Consider the following 15905-nt stretch of genomic DNA (forward strand, 5'->3'; position numbering starts at 1 on the left):
GATCCTATATGCTTTTTATTTCTGTGAGTCTTACTTGTCCAATCATTAAAGTATTCAATTTAGGTCAAAATTAAATTGTTATTCAGATAAATGTTAAATAAGTGACAGGAATATCCTTTCTTTCTCCTGGATACTTAAATGGAGCATTAAGATGATAGCAGAGTTCAGAGATGAGAACATGACACTTTCTTATTCAATTTTCTGTTTTGTAATTGAAACACTTTTATATGTCAACTCTAAGAGAGCTTGTATGCATTATAAGGTAAAGGTGAATTCTTAATTTAGATGCATTTGTCTCCAAGTTTCTATAAAAATAGAAAAACGAAAATGTGCATCTGTTCAAATGGGTTGTTTGCCTCACAGGGGTTTTGAGGTCTCTAGCACACTGATAGTGGGAGATTTCCTTTGTGGAGAGTAATTAACATTTGTGGCTGCTGAGTGTGTTCTGTGCAACCCTCTGCCTGCACTGTTGTCTTCACAGATGTCTAATTCTGGCCTCAGGAAGAATGGAAGCCTGTCTTTCTGCAGTGAATTCACATTGGTAGCCTTTTCTTCTCTAGCAGAGCTGCAGCCTGTCCTCATTTTGGTGTTCTTGGTTACCTACTTGTTTACTGTGGGTGGAAACCTCACCATCATCTGTGTGATCTGGGTCACCCGTTCTTTGCACACACCCATGTATTACTTCTTGGCCAACCTCTCCTTTCTGGAGATGTGCTATATCAGTAGTGTGGTGCCTCAGATGCTGGTGCACTTGCTGGTGCAGATCAAGACCATAAGTGTGAGAGGTTGTGCAGTTCAGATGTATGTATTCACCATCTTGGGGCTGACAGAATGCTGCCTTCTGGCAACTATGGCTTATGATCGCTTTGTGGCTTTTTGTCATCCACTGCATTACCCTCTGCGGATGGGCCCTTCTGTCTGTTTGAAATTGGCTGGTGCATCCTGGATGACTGGGATCCTCGTAGAATCAGCCCAGACCACCTGGATCTTCACTCTGCCCTTTTGCGGAGCAGGAACAATTCAACACTTTTTTTGTGACATCATGCCTGTGGTAAAATTAGCTTGTGTGGATACTTCCCAGAATGAAATTGTGATATTTATTATTTCTCTTATCTTCATTATGAGCCCCTGTCTCTTCATTCTGTGCTCCTATATCCACATTATTCTGACCATCTTGAAAATGCCCTCAGCAGCAGGCAGACACAAAGCTTTCTCCACCTGCTCTTCTCATATCCTGTTTGTTTCTCTTTTCTATGGCACTGCCTTGTTTACTTATCTCCAACCCAAGTGTTCACACACCCCAGACACCGACAAGGCTACTGCTCTCATGTACACTGTGGTCACTCCTGCTCTGAATCCTGTTATCTACACTTTGAGAAACAAGGAAGTGAAAGAAGCCTTTCACAAGGTAACACAGAGGAAACTTCATAGACAAATAGACTAGTTTAGCCTCAGCAGCTGAAATTTTTACCACTGTGCAGGTTCTTCTCATGACTCCTTTATTACATGTTGTTATTGAATTGTTGATAGTCTAATAACCAGAAGATAATTGTGTTTGTTTTGTAGTTTTCAACGTGAACAACTAAAAATAACACATTCATTCAAGTATTTTAATGGCACTTGGAATTGAACTCAACCAACTCTATCAAACTAAATCTGGTCTTTTTTTTTCCCTTGACTTGAACTTTCAGATAAATATTGAACTCACTCTATATTCCAGTTAAGACTTGGATCATGGTTTTAACATCTCAGTTTCAAAAATCTGGGATTACAAAGCAGTACTAAATTTGCTATATTCAAATTTATTCAAATTTTCAACCTCACATCTGTGTCACATTGCTACGTTCATTTAAGAATTGTTAAGAGTATTGTAACCGTAATACAAAAAATATATTTTCCTTTAGATAATGATTGGGTATATTCCTCCTGCCATGAAAATTTGTTTAAAGCTTGATACTGAAGGTTAAGGAATCTCATCCCATCACTTGTTCACTCTTGACTAGTACAGATTTATGGAACTAGTCAGGAATTCTTGTAAGTGTAAAGCATTTGGATTTGAGCTTTGGAAATGGTAAATTAAATTGGAGAGATATAGAAGGTACAGTGTCAGTTAAAAATGGAAATAAACTAATTGATACAATTGATATGCCTGTATCTATTATTCGCAACATTCCACATCTGGAAGTAACTAAAACCCCAATCTATTGGGTATGCCTATGAGGTTTGCTTGTTCGGATGTTTGTTCTAAGTTAATCAGTGTAGAAAGACACAGTTGAAATACAGATCAATTAAGGTTGGTAAGACCCACATTTAGTCACACAACTTCTCATGGCATACTATATAAAATACAAGAAGAAAGAAGCTTTTACTCGTTGCTTGCTTGCCTGGCTCTCCTCCAGGTTCAGTTATTCACTGACCTTAGAACTTCTTTGTGATTCTAGTCTCCAGCTGAGACTTCCAGGCTTGAAGACTGAGTAGGACTAGATTCTTGACTTTCCTTTGGGAGACAGCCATTTTTGATTTGCTGGATCCCAACCTATGAGACACTTATAAATCAAGTATATGACCAGATGCAGAATGCAAATTTAGACACTTTATGCATAATATCTGATTGTCAGTCACTGCATGCTCTCCCTTCTGTTGCTAAAGGAATCCTCTCTGATGATAACTGGATAAGGTACCAGTCTATAATATAATATTATTAAGAGTCATTTAATTTATTTTTTTTCCAGTTGTGTTTGACCTACTCTAGGTGTCTAAGCTATTCAGTCTCTGGTTTCTGGCAATCTGGGCAGCGTGGAATATGGGCTTCTTCTAGTGGTCTAGGCCTCACTTTAAACTAAACATTGCTGGCCACTCCCACAAGTTCTATACCATCATTGTCTCGGCAGAAAAAATGTAGGTAAAGAGTTTTGTTTCTGGATTACTGTCCAGGTTTGGTTTTCTGTGTCCTGCAGAGTACCTTCCACTGTCAATGAGACTAGAACTAATGAGTGAAGGCTTCAAGTCTACACCAGTTCTACCTCTCTACTTTCAATGAGCTATATGGAATCCTCAGAATCTATCCCATTTCTTCTTCTCATGGAATCCATGCATCCCCTTTATAACCATCCTTTCTCTAACCTCTCTAGGTCTGTGGATTGTAGTAAGCCTATGATTTACTTAGCAGATATTATCCAGTTATATGTGAATACATACTAAATTTGTTTTTCTGGGTCTTAGTTACCTCACTTGGGATGATTTATTTTTCTACTTGCATTCATTTGTCTGTAAATTTAATGAGATAATTTTTAACAGTTGAGTAAATCACCATTGTGTAAATCTACCACATTTTTATAATTCATTCTTCAATTGATGGGCATCTAGGTTCTTTCTAGTTTCTGGCTATTGTGAATAATATTGCAATGAATAAAGAAGAGAAAATGTCCTTGTACTAGGGCAGAGAATCCTTTGGGTATATACTCCTAAATGGTGTAACCAGATATTGAGATAGATTGAACCAATCCCCCATTTTCTGAGGATCTGCCACAATGATTTCTATAGGGGCTGCACAAGTTGGCACTCCCACCAGCAATAGAGGAGGCTCCCATTGTTTCACATCCTCACAGCATGAACTGTCACTTGTTTTATTGATCTTAGCTATTCTGACAAGTGAAAAATGAAATTTGAGTCATTTTGATTTGCATTTCCCTGATGACTAATAATGTCGAACATTTCTTTAAGCTCAGCCATTTGAAATTACTCCATTGAGAATTCCGGGTTTTTTTTTTTTTTTCGTAATTATAGCTAGTGTTTATTTCCTTAATTTTTCCTGTTTTCTCTTCTTTTATTGGAATTTTTTTATTTACATTTCTTTTTTCTTTAGATATTTTTGTTTTATTTGTTTTTAATAATTTTATTTTTCTTGGATATTTTATATATTTATATTTCAAATGTTCTCCCCTTTCCTCCTTCTCCCATACTCTCTATCCCTGCTTCTATGAGGATGCTCCTATTCCCACCCACCCACTCTAACCTCAACGCCCTGGAATTACCCTACATTGGGAAACAAGTGATCACAGGACCAAGGGTTTTTCCTCCTATTCATGATGGACAATGACATCCTTTGCCACAGATGTAGCTGGAGCCATGGGTCCCTCCACGAGTACTCATTGGTTGGTAGTTTAGTCCCTGTGAGCTCTGGTGGAGTTTGGTTGATCGATATTGTTGTTCTTCTTATGGGATTGCGGACCCTATCTGTCCCTTCTGTATTTTCTCTAATGCTTCCATTGGGGTCCCATTGTTCAGTCCAATGGTTAACTGCAACCATCCTCATCTTTAACAGTAGGGCTTTGGCAGAGTCTCTCAGGAGACACCCATACTCGGCTCCTGTCAACAAGCACTTCTTGGCATCAGCGATAGTGCATGGATTTGGTGGCAGCAAATGGGATGGATCCCTAGGTGGGGAAGTCTCTGGATGACCTTCTCTTCAGTCCCTTCTCTCCCCATTCGTCCCTGTATTTCCTCCTGTGAGTATTTTGTTCTCCCTTCTAGAAAGGAATGAAACATCGATATTTTGGTCTTCCTTCTTGGTCGTCATATGACCTGTGAATTTTTTCTTAGGTATTCCAAGCTTTTGGGCCAATATCCACTTATCGATGAGTGAATATTATTTGTATTGTTTTGTGATTGGTTCACCTCAATCAGGATAATATTCTCTAGTTCCACCCATTTGCCTAAGAATTTCATGTAGTTGTTTTTAAATAGTGAAAAAGTACTCCATTGTGAAAATGTACCATATTTTCTGTATCCATTCCTCTGTTGAAGGACATCTGGGTTCTTCCAGATTTTGGCTATTATAGATAAGGTTGCTATGAACATAGTGGAGTATGTGCCCTTGTTATATGTTGGAGCATCTTTTGGTTGTATGCCCAGGAGTAGTATAGCTGAGTCCTTAGATAGTAGTATGTCCAATTTTGTGAGGAATGGCTAGATTGATTTCCAGAGTAGTTCTTCTAGCTTACAGTCCCATGAACAATAGAGGACTGTTCCTATTTCTCTACATCCTTGCCAGTATCTACTGTCACCTGAGTTTGTGATATTAGCTATTCTGACTGTTGTGAAGTGGTATCTCAGTGTTGTTTTGATTTGCATGACCGAGGTATTTTATATTATTTGGGACTATTGAGAAGGGTGTCATTTCCCTAATTTCTTTCTCAGCCTGTTTATTCTTTGAGTCAAGGAAGGCTACTGATTTGTTTTAGTTAATTTAATATCCAGCCATTTGGCTGAAGTTGTTTATCAGGATTAGGAATTCTCAGGGGGAACTTTTGGGGTCACTTAAGTATACTGTCATATCATCTGCAAATAGTGATATTTGACTTCTTCCTTTCCAATTTATATCCCTTTGACCTCCCTGTGTTGTCTGATTGCTCTGGCTAGTAATTAGCCTACTATATGGAATAGGTAGGGAGAGGCCTGTCCTCTGCTATATATACTGTAGCTGGAGCCATGGGTCGGTCACCCCATGTGTAGTTTTTAGTCGGTCATTTTGTCTCTGGGAGCTCTATTTTTAAAAATGCAGATTGTATGGGAAGTACATTTGGATAACAAGAAAAGTTCTGATTCCTGGGTTATGAATCTCAAATTCTTATGAGAATCTGCACTACTACTTTAAGTTTCAATTTAGAAAATGAGCACACGAAAAATTTCTAAAATTAAGATTGATTTATTTCATATGGCATTGTGGCAGTAAGTAGAAAATTATTTAATACATGGGCCACATAAATACAATAAAAATAGAACTTAACCTCAAACACACCTCCTTGCAAACCAATTGCTAACAAAATTGTTATACAAGATTGTCTTGGTAGACAGCATATATTGGGGTTTAAAATAATGTTCATTCTGAGCAGAGTGCAGTGTCTGTGTTCATATTAGCAACAGTTCAGTATAGAAATGTGTCTGGTTCAAGTTAGTGTGTGTGTGTGTGTGTGTGTGTGTGAAGCCATCTAGGATAGGCTAAGACTAGCATATGGCATTCCTGGCCATCATTTTTGCATAGTCTGTGATGTCAAGTTCTATGAAGTTAGGTCTCTCGAAGAGACCTAATTTCAGGATTGCTTCTTGCAGTTGATATTGATATTCCTTTCCCATCATTATTGTATAATCTATGGGTATTAGCCTATCTTATTCAGTAGATTTTCTGCAGATCAACAGTAAAGATGAACTTTTATGAATTAATGCTGTTTAGATGAATTAATGATTCTATAGAATTCCTGATTTGATTCAAATCTTAGGAAGAAAATTTTAAGAGGTGGTTTTAGTTGTTTTGCAAGAAAGATGTTATAAAGTTAGAATCTAGGATAGAATGTGCCCACTCCTCACAATAGTGAGTACAGGTGCCATAATAAAAAAGTACAATGAGTTTTCATAGTTACACTAAAATGAGAAATAGGCTTGGAAAAATTTTGTTCAAGGAAAATCATTCAGGTTAAAGGATAAAGCCACAGGTGTGTACTATAAGGCAAGGCCATGTAAAAGCTGATGCTTTGAATTTATAACATTCTATATGTAGAATTCTAACTGCTTTGAACATTCTTTTGTAATTCCCATTTTATGTGACATTTTATCTCAGAGGTAATTTTCTAAATAACTTTTGTTTAAGAAGGTATAAAAAGGCCAGATAAAAGAAATAAGGTTGTTGATTGAATGGTTTGGCTTGGGGAGTTCTGCCTTATCTATCTATCCATCCATCCATTCATCATCCAAGGTATATGCCTACCTATATGTACATATGTAGGTATATGTGTGTATGTAAGCATTCATGAATATTCGTAGAATGTATGAGATAGGTGGTTGGATCCAACAAAAGTGTGAATGTGTTACTGTGTAAATGAGAATGTGAATAAAAATGTAAATGTTTATATAAATGTATACGTTTCTGTGCAGATTTGCCTCTATAAAGCATCTTAATCCTTTTTCTTTCCTTCCTCTATGGTTCACAAAGAGTTAACCAGCCTAGCCAGAGAGCCTTCTGGATATCTGGACAGAGAAGGGATCACAGCAATACATTTTTTACTTAATTACCCACTGCTAGGTGCTAACAAGTGTTATCACTCTAGCCAGTAGTTTTTAACCATAGAATATGTGAGAATATTTTTAGAACTTTTTAGATGTTATCAGCAAGCATTCCATATAGTTAAAGAGCTAGAAGGCCAGAGACCATCAGTTTTGTTTTTTATTCTTATTTTTATTGGACATTATAGATATTTACATTTCAAATATCATCCCCTTATCCCCCTCTACCATGTCCTCTTCCTCCTCCCCCTGCTTCTATGAAGATGCTCCCTCTCCCATCCACCCACTCGCACCTCAATGCCCTGACATTCCCCTACACTGGGGAAATGAGCCTTCACAGGACCAAGGGATTCTCCTCCTATTGATGCCAGACAATGCCATCCTCTGCTCCATATGCGGCTGGAGCCATGGGCTCCTGCGTGTGTACTCACTGGTTGGTGGTTTTGTCCCTGGGAGCTCTGAGGTGGGGGTTGGGGTCTGGTTAGTTGATATTGGTGTTCTTCCTATGGGGTTGCAAACTTCTTCAGCTCCTTCAGTCCTTTCTCTAACTCCTCCACTGGGGTCCCTGCTTAATCTGATGGTTCCGATGGTTAGCTGAAGCATCCTCATCTGTATTGGTAAGGTTCTGGCCGAACCTCTCAGGAGACATCCATATCAGACTCTTGTCAGCAAGCACTTCTTGGCATCAGCAATAGTGACTGAGTTTGGTGTCTGTATATGAAATGGATCCCCAGGTGGGGCAGTCTCTGGATGACCTTTTCTTAAGTCCCTGCTTTATTCTTTGTTCCTGTATTTCCGCCTGTGAGTATTTTGTTCTCTCTTCTAAGAAGGACTGAAGCATCCATATTTTGGTCGTCCTTCTTGAGCTTCATATTGTCTGTGGATTGTTTCTTGAGTATTCTGAGCTTTAGGGTTAATATCCACTACGTCCAACACTGTGTCCTACTTCAAACCATTGTAGGCCAGGCTGGCTCCCCAGCATGTCTATTTGTCTATATGTGTATATGTTAGGTATGCATACATGAATACTTGAGACAGTCGGTCCAGCCCAGTCTGAGTGTACGTGTATGAACATATATGTGTCTGTGCAAATTTGCCTGTTTAAAGGATTTTTTTCCTTTCCTCTCTGGTTCATAGTTAGCCAGCCAGGGCAGTGAAGGGATTCTGACTTATGGTCAGAAAAAGGAGTGTTGACAGTAAATATTTTCCTCATCTCTTGCTGTTAAGCAAAAGGTTATGATAATCATTTGAAGACATAGGCTTCTGGCCCCAGTAGGTTACAGTATGACTAAGAATCAAAAATAGTAAATCTCATTAATACTAAGCAACCTGTACTTGTAAATCAAATTTTGTCTCCCACCTTCTATTGTGTGTGTGTGTGTGTGTGTGTGTGTGTGTGTGTGAGTGTGTGTGTGTTTCAGATAAATGCTTGTACTTTGTACAGTTACTTGGGATACATAAAAAAAAATTGCAAGAGTTAAAAAATGGAGTCCCAAACCCGCGGATCCCGGCCCGCAGCAGCTCTCTGCTCCCAGACCCCGTGGGAGAGATACCTCACCGCCTGGTCAGGTGGGCACTCCTGAAGCTGCAGAGCAGAAGAGACCACCAACACTGCCCACCCCTGCCCACATCCCTGGACAAAGAGGAAACTGTATACAGCCTCTGGGTTCCCGTGGGGGAGGGCCCAGGAGTGGCAGGACCCCTGCGCCTGAGACACCGCTGGAACCTGAAGGGACAGACAAGATAAACAGTTCTCTGCACCCAAATCCCATGGGAGGGAGAGCTAAACCTACAGAGAGGCAGACATGCCTGGGAAATCAGAAGAGACAGCACTCTGCACACATCTCGGACACCAGAGGAAAACACCAAACGCCATCTGGAACCCTGGTGCACGGAGGCTCCCGGAAAAGGCGGCACAGATCTTCCTGGTTGCTGCCGCCCCTGAGAGCTCGTAGGCAGCACCCCACGAGCAACTTGAGCCTAGGGACAACAGGGAAGACCAACTTTTCTGCTGCAAGTGACCTGCCTGGTAAACACTAGACACAGGCCCACAGGAACAGCTGAAGACCTGTAGATAGGAAAAACTACATGCCCGAAAGCAGAACACTCTGTCCCCATATCTGGCTGAAAGAAAACAGGAAAACAGGTCTACAGCACTCCTGACACACAGGCTTATAGGACAGTCTAGCCACTGTAAGAAATAGCAGAACAAAGTAACACTAGAGATAATCTGATGGCGAGAGGCAAGCACAGGAACCCAAGCAACAGAAACCAAGACTACATGGCATCATCGGAGCCCAATTCTCACCCCAAAGCAAACACGGAATATCCAAACACACCAGAAAAGCAAGATCTAGTTTCAAAATCATATTTGATCATGATGCTGGAGGACTTCAAGAAAGATGTGAAGAACTCCCTTAGAGAAACACAGTAAAACATTAATAAACAAGTAGAAGCCTACAGAGAGGAATAGCAAAAATCCCTGAAAGAATTCCAGGAAAACATAAATAAACAAGTAGAAGCCCATAGAGAGGAGTCACAAAAATTGCTGAAAGAATTCCAGGAAAACACAATCAAACAGTTGAAGGAATTAAAAATGGAAATAGAAGCAATCAAGAAAGAACACATGGAAACAACCCTGCATATAGAAAACGAAAAGAAAAGACAAGGAGATGTAGATACAAGCTTCACCAACAAGTACAAGAGATGGAAGAGAGAATCTCAGGAGCAGAAGATTCCATAGAAATCATCGACTCAACTGTCAAAGATAATGTAAATCGGAAAAAGCTACGGGTCCAAAACATAGAGGAAATCCAGGACTCAATGAGAAGATCAAAGCTAAGGATAATAGGTATAGAAGAGAGTGAAGACTCCCAGCTCAAAGGACCAGTAAATATCTTCAACAAAATGATAGACGAAAACTTCCCTAACGTAAAAAAAGAGATACCCATAGGCATGCAAGAAGCCTACAGAACTCCAAGTAGATTGGACCAGAAAAGAAACACCTCCCATCCCATAATAGTCAAAACACCAAACGCACAAAATAAAGAAAGAATATTAAAAGCAGTAAGGGAAGAAGGTCAAGTAACATGTAAAGGCAGACCTATCAGAATTACACCAGACTTTTCTCCAGAAACTATGAAAGCCAGAAGATCCTGGACTGATGTCATACAGACCCTAAGAGAACACAAATGCCAGCCCAGGTTACTGTATCCTGCAAAACTCTCAATTAACATAGATGGAGAAACCAAGATATTCCATGACAAAACCAAATTTACACAATATCTTTCTACAAATCCAGCACTACAAAGGATAAAAAATGGTAAAGCCCAACATAAGGAGGCAAGCTATAGCCTAGAAGAAACAAGAAACTAATCGTCTTGGCAACAAAACAAAGAGAAGAAAAGCACACAAATATAACCTCACATCCAAATATGAATATAACAGGAAGCAATAATCACTATTCCTTAATATCTCTCAACATCAATGGCCTCAACTCCCCAATAAAAAGACATAGATTAACAAACTGGATACGCAACGAGGACCCTGCATTCTGCTGCCTACAGGAAACACACCTCAGAGACAAAGACAGACACTACCTCAGAGTGAAAAGCTTGAAAACAATTTCCAAGCAAATGGTCAGAAGAAGCAAGCTGGAGTAGCCATTCTAATATCAAATAAAATCAATTTTCAACTAAAATTCATCAAAAAAGATAAGGAAGGACACTTCATATTCATCAAAGGAAAAATCCACCAAGATGAACTCTCAATCCTAAATATCTATGTCCCAAATACAAGGGCACCTACATACGTAAAAGAAACCTTACAAAAGCTCAAAACACACATTGCACCTCACACAATAATAGTAGGAGACTTCAACACCCCACTCTCATCAATGGACAGATCATGGAAACAGAAATTGAACAGAAACGTAGACAGAGTAAGAGAAGTCATGAGCCAAATGGACTTAACAGATATTTATAGAACATTCTACCCTAAAGCAAAAGGATATACCTTCTTCTCAGCTCCTCATGGTACTTTCTCCAAAATTGACCATATAATTGGTCAAAAAACGGGCCTCAACAGGTACAGAAAGATAGAAATAATCCCATGCGTGCTATCAGACCACCACGGCCGAAAACTGGTCTTCAATAACAATAAGGGAATAATGACCACATATACGTGGAAATTGAACAATGCTCTACTCAATGATAACCTGGTCAAGAAAGAAATAAAGAAAGAAATTAAAGACTTTTTAGAATTTAATGAAAATGAAAGTACAACATACCCAAACTTATGGGACACAATGAAAGCTGGGCTAAGAGGAAAAAACATAGCGCTGAGTGCCTGCAGATAGAAACAGGAAAGAACATATGTCAGCAGCTTGACAGCACACCTAAAATCTCTAGAACAAAAAGAAGCAAATACACCCAGGAGGAATAGAAGGCAGGAAATAATCAAACTCAGAGCTGAAATCAACCAAGTAGAAACAAAAAGGACCATAGAAAGAATCAACAGAAGCAAAAGTTGGTTCTTTGAGAAAATTAACAAGATAGATAAACCCTTAGCCAGACTAACGAGAGGACACAGAGAGTGTTTCCAAATTAACAAAATCAGAAATGAAAAGGGAGACATAACTACAGATTCAGAGGAAATTCAAAAAGTCATCAGATCTTACTATAAAAGCCTATATTCAACAAAACTTGAAAATATGCAGGAAATGGACAATTTCTTAGACAGATACCAGGTACCGAAGTTAAATCAGGAAGAGATAAACCAGTTAAACAACCCCATAACTCCTAAGGAAATAGAAGCAGTCATTAAAGGTCTCCCAACCAAAAAGAGCCCAGGTCCAGACGGGTTTAGTGCAGAATTCTATTAGACCTTCATAGAAGACCTCGTACAAGTATTATCCAAACTATTCCACAAAATTGAAACAGATGGAGCACTATCGAATTCCTTCTATGAATCCACAATTACTCTTATACCTAAATCACACAAAGACCCAACAAAGAAAGAGAACTTCAGACCAATTTCCCTTATGAATATCGACACAAAAATACTCAATAAAATTCTGGCAAAACGAATCCAAGAGCACATCAAAACAATCATCCACCATGATGAAGTAGGCTTCATCCCAGGCATGCAGGGATGATTTAATATATGGAAAACCACAACCGTGACCCATTATATAAACAAACTGAAAGAACAAATCCACATGATCATTTCATTAGATGCTGAGAAAGCATTTGACAAAATTCAACACCCCTTCATGATAAAAGTCCTGGAAACAATAGGAATTCATGGCCCATACCTAAACATAGTAAAAGCCATATACAGCAAACCAGTTGCTAACATTAAACTAAATGGAGAGAAACTTGAAGCAATCCCACTAAAATCAGGGACTAGACAAGGCTGCCCTCTCTCTCCCTACTTATTCAATATAGTTCTTGAAGTTCTAGCCAGAGCAATCAGAAAACAAAAGGAGGTCAAGGGGATACAGATCGGAAAAGAAGAAGTCAAAATATCACTTTTTGCAGATGATATGATAGTATATTTAAGTGATCCCAAAAGTTCCACCAGAGAATTACTAAAGCTGGTAGACAAGTTCAGCAAAGAGGCTGGGTATAAAATTAACTTAAATTAATCATTAGCCTTCCTCTACACAAAAGAGAAACAAGCTGAGAAAGAAATTAGCGAAACGAAACCCTTCATAATAGACCCAAATAATATAAAGTACCTCGGTGTGACTTTAACCGAGCAAGTAAAAGATCTGTACAATAAGAACTTCAAGACTCTGAAGAAAGAAATTGAAGAAGACCTCAGAAGATGGAAAGATCTCCCATGCTCATGGATTGGCAGGGTTATTATATTAAAAATGGCCATTTTACCAAAAGCGATCTACAGATTCAATGCAATCCCCATCAAAATACCAATCCAATTCTTCAAAGAGTTAGACAGAACAATTTGCAAATTCATCTGGAATAACAAAAAACCCAGGATAGCTAAAACTATCCTCAACAATAAAAGGACTTCAGGGGGAATCACTGTCCCTGAACTCATGCAATATTACAGAGCAATAGTGATAAAAACTGCATGGTATTGGTCCAGAGTCAGACAGATAGACCAATGGAACAGAATTGAAGACCCAGAAATTAACCCACACACCTATGGTCACTTGATTTTTGACAAAGGAGCGAAAACCATCCAATGGAAAAAAGATAGCATTTTCAGCAAATGGTGCTGGTTCAACTGGAGGTCAACATGGAGAAGAATGCAGATCGATCCATGCTTATCACCCTGTACCAAGCTTTAGTCCAAGTGGATCAAGGAACTTCACATCAAACCAGATACACTCAAACTAATAGAAGAAAAACTTGGGAAGCATCTCAAATACAGGGGCACTGGAGAAAATTTCCTGAACAAAACACCAATGGCTTATGCTCTAAGATCAAGAATCGACATATGGGATCTCATAAAACTGCAAAGCTTCTGTAAGGCAAAGGACACTGTGGTTAGGACAAAACGGCAACCAACAGATTGGGAAAAGATCTTTACCAATCCTACAACAGATAGAGGCCTTATATCCAAAATATACAAAGAACTCAAGAAGTTAGACCGCAGGGAGACAAATAACCCTATTAAAAAATGGGGTTCAGAGCTAAACAAAGAGTTCACAGCTGAGGAATGCCGAATAGCTGAGAAACACCTAAAGAAATGTTCAACATCTTCAGTCATAAGGGAAATGCAAATCAAAACAACCCTGAGATTTCACCTCACACCAGTGAGAATGGCTAAGATCAAAAATTCAGGTGACAGCAGATGCTGGCAAGGATGCAGAGAAATAGGAACACTCCTCCATTGTTGGTGGGATTGCAGACTGGTACAACCATTCTGGAAATCAGTCTGGAGGTTCCTCAGAAAATTGGACATTGAACTGCCTGCGGATCCAGTTATACCTCTCTTGGGCATATACCCAAAAGATGCCCCAACATGAGAGAGCCCTTGGGCAGCACCCCGCGAGCAAACTTGAGCCTCAGGACCACAGGTAAGACCAACATGTCTGCTGCAAGAGAGCTGCCTGGTGAGATCGGGACACACAGAGGCAGAGTTCATCTAGAACCGGGCACGTCCTGTGATTACCGGAGGTTCCACGCACGCGGATCCCTGCCCGCAGCAGCTCTCTGCTCCCAGACCCCGTGGGAAAGAGACATCACGGACTGGTCAGGTGGGTACTCCTGAGACTGCAGAGTGGAAGAGACCACCAACACTGCCCACCCCTGCCCACATCCCTGGCCCAAGAGGAAACTGTATAAGGCCTATGGGCTCCCGTGGGGGAGGGCCCAGGAGCGGCAGGACTCCTGCCTGAGACACCGCCGGAACCTGAAGGAAACAGACTGGATAAACAGTTTTCTGCACCCAAATCCCGTGGGAGGGAGAGCTAAACCTTCAGAGAGCCAGACAAGCCTGGGAAACCAGAAGAGACTGCTCTCTGTGCACACATCAGGGACGCCAGAGGAAAACACCAAAGGCCATCTGGAACCCTGGTGCACTGAAGCTCCCGGAAGGGGTAGCACAGGTCTTCCTGGTTGCTGTCGCTGCAGAGAGCCTGTGGGCAGCACCCCACGAGCGAACTTGAGCCTCGGGACCACAGGTAAGACCAACTTTTCTGCTGCAAGAAAGCTGCCTGGTGAACTCAAGACACAGGCCCACAGGAACAGCTGAAGACATGTAGAGAGGAAAAACTACATGCCCGAAAGCAGAACACTCTGTCCCCATAACTGACTGAAAGAGAGGAAAACAGGTCTACAGCACTCCTGACACACAGGCTTATAGGACAGTCTAGCCACTGTAAGAAATAGCAGAACAAAGTAACACTAGAGATAATCTGATGGCGAGAGGCAAGCGCAGGAACCCAAGCAACAGAAACCAAGACTACATGGTATCATCGGAGCCCAATTCTCCCACCAAAACAAATATGGAATATCCAAACACACCAGAAAAGCAAGATCTAGTTTCAAAATCATATTTGATCATGATGCTGGAGGACTTCAAGAAAGACGTGAAGAACTCCCTTAGAGAATAAGTAGAAGCCTACAGAGAGGAATCACATAAATCCCTGAAAGAATTCCAGGAAAACACAATCAAACAGTTGAAGGAATTAAAAATGGAAATAGAAGCAATCAAGAAAGAACACATGGAAACAACCCTGGATATAGAAAACCAAAGGAAGAGACAAGGAGCCGTAGATACAAGCATCACCAACAGAATACAAGAGATGGAAGAGAGAATCTCAGGAGCAGAAGATTCCATAGAAATCATTGATTCAACTGTCAAAGATAATGTAAAGCAGAAAAGCTACTGGTCCAAAACATACAGGAAATCCAGGACTCAATGAGAAGATCAAACCTAAGGATAATAGATATAGAAGAGAGTGAAGACTCCCAGCTCAAAGGACCAGTAAATATCTTCAACAAAATCATAAAAGAAAACTTCCCTAACCTAAAAAAAGAGATACCCATAGGCATGCAAGAAGCCTACAGAACTCCAAGTAGATTGGACCAGAAAAGAAACATCTCCCGTGACATAATAGTCAAAACACCAAACACACAAAATAAAGAAAGAATATTAAAAGCAGTAAGGGAAAAAGGTCAAGTAACATATAAAGGCAGACCTATCAGAATAACAACAGACTTCTCGCCAGAAACTATGAAGGCCAGAAGATCCTGGACTGATGTCATACAGACCCTAAGAGAACACAAATGCCAGCCTAGGTTACTGTATCCTGGAAAACTCTCAATTAACATAGATGGAGAAACAAAGATATTCCATGACAAAACCAAATT

The 15905-nt window shown here is 40.0% G+C and overlaps 1 protein-coding gene across 1 annotated transcript; it reads left to right on the forward strand.

Annotated features, from left to right (window-relative positions):
• Nucleotides 1-481: 481 nt before the first annotated feature.
• Nucleotides 482-1444, forward strand: Or10u3b (olfactory receptor family 10 subfamily U member 3B). The gene has a single exon (NM_001000588.1). The coding sequence runs from the start codon at nt 482-484 to the stop codon at nt 1442-1444; it is 963 nt and encodes a 320-aa protein (NP_001000588.1).
• Nucleotides 1445-15905: the final 14461 nt, after the last annotated feature.

This window comes from Rattus norvegicus, chromosome 7, assembly GCF_021556685.1.
Source record: "Rattus norvegicus strain SHRSP/BbbUtx chromosome 7, alternate assembly SHRSP_T2T, whole genome shotgun sequence".
Taxonomy (NCBI): Eukaryota; Metazoa; Chordata; class Mammalia; order Rodentia; family Muridae; genus Rattus; species Rattus norvegicus.